This window comes from Gymnoscopelus braueri, assembly GCF_963280865.1.
Source record: "Gymnoscopelus braueri genome assembly, chromosome: 9".
Taxonomy (NCBI): domain Eukaryota; kingdom Metazoa; phylum Chordata; class Actinopteri; order Myctophiformes; family Myctophidae; genus Gymnoscopelus; species Gymnoscopelus braueri.
In genome coordinates, this window is record NC_137610.1 from 38,836,497 (window position 1) to 38,843,726 (window position 7,230).

General features: G+C 46.3%; 1 protein-coding gene across 1 annotated transcript in view; it reads right to left on the reverse strand.

Moving 5' to 3' along the window:
* Nucleotides 1-2,241: 2,241 nt before the first annotated feature.
* Nucleotides 2,242-7,230, reverse strand: part of LOC308092314 (plasmanylethanolamine desaturase 1) — a gene marked incomplete at both ends in the record, with an annotated part of 37,783 nt that continues 32,794 nt past the window's right edge. The window contains 2 exon segments of the mRNA XM_080438164.1: nt 2,242-2,363; nt 5,865-6,077. Coding sequence (XP_080294290.1) covers nt 2,242-2,363; nt 5,865-6,077 — 335 coding nt within the window.

Consider the following 7,230-nt stretch of genomic DNA (forward strand, 5'->3'; position numbering starts at 1 on the left):
TATGTTTTTCCACACAACACACATTGAGTTTGCCAGCAAAACTTTGTAAGTTAATGATGACCAGTTATACTCCATATAGCTTGTGCAGCATTATCCAAGTCTGACTTGTCTTCTGAGTGCAAATAATTACACTGCCATAGTGTTAAAAACAATCACACTTGCACACACCCAGACTTTGCACCCAGAGTTCTTTCCATTTGCATGTTGTACTGTATACTGTATGTAGACTGTAGGACTATAACATGGGAGATTTAGCATTCTCGTCGAGCAGAGCATTAATGGTATAGTCTTTTGACTTCAGAAGACAAAGACTGCATGCTACAACGTTTTTCTGGAAAAATATTCGTGTGAACTCCTTTTGCACGGAAAAAAGCACGTTATCTGTGTTTCTGCTGGCATGAGGGTTAGTAGATAATGGCAATTGTCATTTTGGGATGAACTATTCCTTTAAGGAGAGGGATATGCCTGCAGTTAGCTGGAATAGAGCCAAAGAGTTGAATTTCCCTGTGTGCAGAGCAAGGCTACTTGCTGTGTCTGTCGGTGCGCATCACTGACCAGAATACCTTGATTAAATGTTACATTGGTGTTCTAAAGGCTTTTTCTTTTCTTTTTTTGAAAACCAATTCTCACCTAACCCTTATTAACAAAGTTAAACCTGATTGAATTGATGTAAAGTTGTGTAAAATTGTGTATACACAGCTAAATTGTTACACACACGGATGCAAGGTATTACTGTACAAGTGCTGTGGAACTGACAAACTAGCACAGTATATTTTTATTTAAATAATTCACATTTCCGGTCAAGTTCCTGTCCTTTTGAAGAGGCTTATGTACAAGCATGTGATTTTTAACTCCTGGCAGAGCAGATTTGTCCTTAGTTTAGTCAATTAAAGGCAAGCCTCAGCTGTCACGTGCTAGTGAGGTGAGCAGAACCCAAATGCACGACAGCCAGGCAAGGTGGTGTTCAAAACCCATTATTGGGTGTTTTAATACAAGACGCAGGTGAACAAGCACTTGACAAACTAAAACATGTGACAGGATACAATGACTCAACAAGGACTGCCTGGGGAAACAAGACTGATATACAGTACACATGAGGGGTGATTACAAATCAGATACAGATGGGGTAAACAGAAACATAGAACCAAGAATACTAGACCGGGAAACAAAATACAAAACCTAGAAACTACAATCAATGACAAAGTCTGTGACTGTGACATCCGCACACTCAAAAGTGTGCAAATGTTATTTTTTATATATATATATAGCAAGCTTTCGGTCATAGACCCTCTTCAGGCATCAAGAAGGTCTATGACCGAAAGCTTATTGCTATATATAAAAAGGGCTGCCTTTAATTTTTCGTTTGGTTTCCTTTTGGATCCAGCACCTCGCCCAAGGCTACTGGCAGATGAGCAGTGTTTGTTTCAATATTTTGTCTCCTTAGTTTAGTGAGAAAAGAAAAGCCAAAATTGATTTTTTTAAATATCTCTTCACACTGCACTGAAGATTGGTAGCACATAAAGGTTGAAAAACTATTAGTGTGTAAATGCTGAGACGGCTTCCAACATGCAACCTCCAATCATCCAGAAAACACTGCACCTATTTGAAGTATACAATTGGCAGACAGGTGAACATTTGAGTTCAAAACATGGATGTTTTCTGAGTGTGTGTGTGTGTGTGTGTGTGTGTGTGTGTGTGTGTGTGTGTGTGTGTGTGTGTGTGTGTGTGTGTGTGTGTGTGTGTGTGTGTGTGTGTGTGTGTGTGTGTGTGTGTGTGTGCGCGTGTGAGCATGCGCATGTGTGTGTGTGTGTGCGCACATGTGTGTGCACGTGTGTGTGTTTGTGTGCGTGCATATATGCATGTATGCATGTATGAGTGCGTGGGTGCGTGCGCGTGCGTGCGTGCGCGGGTGCGTGTGCATGCATAAGATGGTGTCACTTCTGGAGAGCCCAACCTCCAGAAATCTCCTACACCGACACAATGCAACATCTGCACATCTCAGTGGTTAACAGGCCAAAGAATGTAAAAGCTGATTGGACGTTACAGCAGAATGACCTTCTACTGTTAAGCTCATAAAACGCCAAAAGCACAGAGAATACAATGTGTGCGTATTCGTGTGTGTGTGTGTGTGTGTGTGTGTGTGTGTGTGTGTGTGTGTGTGTGTGTGTGTGTGTGTGTGTGTGTGTGTGTGTGTGTGTGTGTGTGTGTGTGTGTGTGTGTGTGTGTGTGTGTGTGTGTGTATCAGACGGTCCTCTTGGTCCATGCCAGGTCATCTGAACGTGGTTTGTGCCTCGTCACATATTCGATCAGTCTCTCCATCCGTCTCCAAAAGCCCAGCTGGTCCAATGGATAGTTGCACCAGCCTGGGATGGAGTGATGGAGGAAGGGGTAATGGATGGGTGGAAGGAGGGAAGGGTTCATGGGAAAAGCAAAGGAAGGGAGATGCAAGGAAGGAGTGCAGATGGAGACAACTGCAATTATTGAAGATAAAGGATGTCATATATGTGGGCCATCTCCTCCATTGCACTCCACTGCTTTTGGTATTGCCTTTCAATACTTCTCTCCTCAAATCTCAACAAGTCTCTACACAAACAACTATCTTTATATTGATATGCAAAGCTATACACTTATACTATAACTATATGCATGAACAACTATTCATACATCATGTACTGTACATGTATGAAAATATATGTACACACACACACTTCCACGCACATACTGTGCCTTTACTGTACATAGGTACAACTGCTGCACGCACCTTTTGAAGCAGGCAAGCAATCCCTTGAGGTTTGACATGAAAGCCATTTTAGTATAACACACACAGACACACACACAATAATAATTATGCAAATATGCCTACGCAAAAACCCTACCACAGGCACACATGAATGTAAAAATCAACCTCACTCTTTCTCTCTCCCCCTCTCTCTCTCTCTCTCTCTCTCTCTCTCTCACACACACACACACACACACACACACACACACACACACACACACACACACACACACACACACACACACACACACACACACACACACACACACACACAGACAGACACACACACACATCGACATGAGCACATCAAACAGAGACAACCACATGAGCTGTGTGTACATAAGCTGGCCTTGTCTGATACCCACACCCCACCACCCATGATGTGTTTGCATAGGGTGTGTATGCTATAGCTGCAGGGTGCATGTAAGTGACTATGGCGTGCGTGCGTGCGTGCGTGCGTGCGTGCGTGCGTGCGTGCGTGCGTGCGTGCGTGCGTGCGTGCGTGCGTGCGTGCGTGCGTGCGTGCGTGCGTGCGTGCGTGCGTGCGTGCGTGCGTGCGTGCGTATCTCTCCAGTGACCCTGTCCCTACTGGAAGACAGAAGGACAACCAGTGATGTCGCTGTCCTCTTTTTTCCCCCCATATCCATGTCCCTCATCCCTGCGTTTCCGTTTTCCATCCCCATCTTCTCCTTTTTCACACAACCCCATCTCTCTTTTTCACCCTCCTGTTTCGCTCTCCCTCCTCACCCAGCCTCCATCTCTCCCCTCCTCTTCCTCGGCCTCTTCTTCCCCTCTGCCTCCCCCCTCCCCTTTCCTCTCCCTCTGCCTGTGAAGTCCTATTTGTTAGAACAGACAGCAGGTTAACATTAAATATACATGGGGATTGTCAGCCGGTGGCGAACACAAAGGCAGCCAGCCGGGCCCCCGTGGGATCGCAGCCCGGGCCCAGCCAGGGAAGGGTGGGAGAGCGGGGGGCTGCCATGGTCCCCTGTGGCCCCCCCCCCCCCCGACCACCACCACCACCAGCAGCAGCCTACCTCCGAGCACACACAGACACTCATACATATGCACACGAACGTGTGCGTACATGCACGGCCACAGATGTGTGTCTGTGCATGCGGTTTTTATACACAGATATGCGTATGCATACACAAGTGCCAAGCGTGCGTGCATGCACACAGAAAACACGCACACGCACACGCACGCACGCACACACGCACGCACGCACGCACGCACGCAACCAGACAAACACATCGTTTCGGGAGACACACAAAGGCTTGTATGCAGATGTGCATGAGTGCGCACATGCACACACACTTTTATACCCCCTCCCCCATGCAACTCCCTCACACACATCTGTTGTCCACAGGGGCACAGGGTGACGTACTGGCAGTCTCCCCTGTGCATCCTCTCTCTCTCGCTCTCCCTCTCTCTCTCTCTCTCTCTCTCTCTCTCTCTCTCTCTCTCTCTCTCTCCCCCCTCCTCTCTCTCTCTCACCCCCCCCCTCTCTCTCTCTCTCTCTCTCTCTCTATCTCTTTCTCTCTCTCCCTCCCTCCCTCCCTCTCTCCCTCACCAGGCATACTCAATGCAGATACATTACTAAGGCCTAATGCCTCTAAAGACACATACACAGATGCGCACAGGCACAACTGTGCATGCACACACACACACACACACACACACACACACACACACACACACACACACACACACACACACACACACACACACACACACACACACACACACACACACACACACACAGAGAGAACATTTTCTCTTATTTATAAGAAGCCAACAGACAGTCAGAGGCAGCCATTTTGTGTTAATCAGCTGAGAATTATAAATTAAATAATTCTACAATCATCCGTTCCAATTGTGGCTATCTAAGATGGATGCCCCAAATGTACAGTGCAGTCTGGTCATGGTCTGGCAATAGCGGCTGGTAACGACCACTTCCATATGTATGACTGTTTTAAAGCATTCCTGTTACAACAAAACCATTCAAGTAAAACTTATTTTTTTAATAACCTTTTCATGCTTTGTTTAAAAGGAACACGTTTCTTTTTGGTTTGAGTGGAGTATTTTGTCAGAAGACAGATGATTAGTCACAAGTAAAAATACAGTATTAGCCGTGTTAACTGTACCATAACCATAACACCACAACACCAAATAAAGTGGGGGAGCACACACATCTTCACATTCCTCTTTCATATCATGTTTAAGATGTATTTTTGGCTGGTGCCACTGTGCCAGCCCTGACTGAGGTACAAGCTCAAAGTCTGTCCGGAACACAGGGTGAGCTCAACACACTAATAAATAAGTCTGTTTGGTGTCTGGGTGCTGTAGCACTGGAAGTCAATATACAAATGAAAATGGCCAGCACACAACTTGAACCTTCCATAGGACACCCCTGCATCTATGGGTGCTTGGACTGACATGCACTAGGCTCAGCGGGGATCGACGGGTTCTTCACCCCTGCGCCACCCAATCACCCCATAATGTAGTTTAATGATACAGTACGTCCCGGATACAACAAGAGATGCTGCATTAACCACATGAACCCCTATTCTGAGTCCACATGAGTCCCTATTCTGGGGGGCAAACATTCAGCAAAATGATAAATGTACAAGACCACAACACGTCACACTACAATGCGTTGTGAGCTTGTAGATTGGCTATTTTCGCAAAGAGCTTTGGTGTAGGACCCCTGGGGGACTCCGGTCGACAAAGTATGTAGGGTTCAAGTGTTAAACTTTCTCCCATAAAGAAAAGCCATGGTTTACACATTTGTAAGATCATCAAAGCATTCACTGATCCTGTGAACGGAGGCATCCTTAAAATGAACGTGTAGCTACAGTACGTTCAAAATGGACAGTGAGGTGCTGGATTTTTAGGAATCTTCCTTACCTTCCAAGTAGTTTAGGTGGAAGGAAAGTGTACATCACATTGTAATAGAGCTACCTATAACAGGGATACATTAGCTGGAAGCCAAGATAAGCATTTTTATTGTGTTTACCTGTAGTACTTAGTAAAATAGTGGTCTATTATTTGACACTGCAATTATAACCAAAGAAGTTCATACCTGTAGTAATGCAGTAGTGGGTCTCGTGTGGTGAGACATGATGGATACGGTGGTGTTTCCGTGGCAACACCAGATGCCAATCCTGCAGCAGCGTGACCCAGCGCGGGAGGCCAAAGTAGGAGTGGCTCCACTTATGAATCTGATTCGTCAACGTCACAAAGACAGCCAGGGCAAAGACATAGCCCTCCCACGGATAGGACGCCTCCAGAGCCTCTAACGGTAATGAAAGGAAAAAGACGGGGAGACACAGAGATAAAGAGAGAAAGAGATGTGGTTATTGGAATAATTGATCTGACTGCAGAGTGTCAGCATAAGGATGCAGTACTCCCTCTGAGAGGATGCTGCCAGGGACACTGAGAGGCTGAAAGGGAGACAGGAGGGGCAATGTGTGTAAATCCTCACCTATAAATCAAAGGAAACATCTTTAACTCATGCGAAATGTCCAAGTGATATGAAATGTGTTCAGACAGTGAGGCATCATCTGATTGTCTGATGAAATTACTGCATTTAAAACGTGAGCATTTCGCCACAAGCTTTTATTAAGACCTGATGATTTTTTGGAGGGCTGTTTGTTTTGCGACGTATAGTACAGTCCAATCTTCATGATATTGTTTCAATTATTGTCTTGTATTTGACAATCCTGTTGCCTGACCCCACAGCCTCAACATCGTTGTTTACTGTCCTCAACGTGACCGGAATATTATTCACACCTTGAAGTCTCGGAGGCCATTTAATGAATGGGCTGATAAACACAGGCGGGTCACTGTCCTGTCTGTCCATTGTACCCTCTGGTCAAAAGAAACCAGTTATCTGTGGTCTGGCACAGTGAGGAGTCTTGTTTCTACACACTCGCCTTTCTGGTGGTGTCACTTACAGTCACAGTCTCTTTCTCTCTCACCTTCTCCCTCTCTCTCTGTCCCTCCCTCCCTGCCTCCTTCCTCCACCCTGTCTCTCTCTACAGCTAAAACAGCAACCTGTTGACCCCAGTTAAAGGGGTGACATGACAGGTGTACATGTCACCTCAACCACTGCAGGTTTCCCTCTCCGTCTTTGGTCTGGTGACCTCTTGACACGCTGTGAAGTTCAGGACATGTCAGGGGGAAATGCCACCTCACCTCTCGCTGCCTCTCTCATCGCAGACTCGCACCACTGATCTCTGGATCATAGCCGAGGTGCAGATATGACAGGTCTCCGTCTCCCCATCTTCCTCCCACCTTCCCTCCCTCCCCACGTCTCTCCCTCTAGTGACCTTCTGCAGAGTGTGTGACATGACAGGTGCTTCTGTCGTCTACAATTTTACCTCACTTGTATCCTCTGATCTTTCCATCCCACTTAACTCAGCCCACTGATCCCCTCCGTCTGTCGA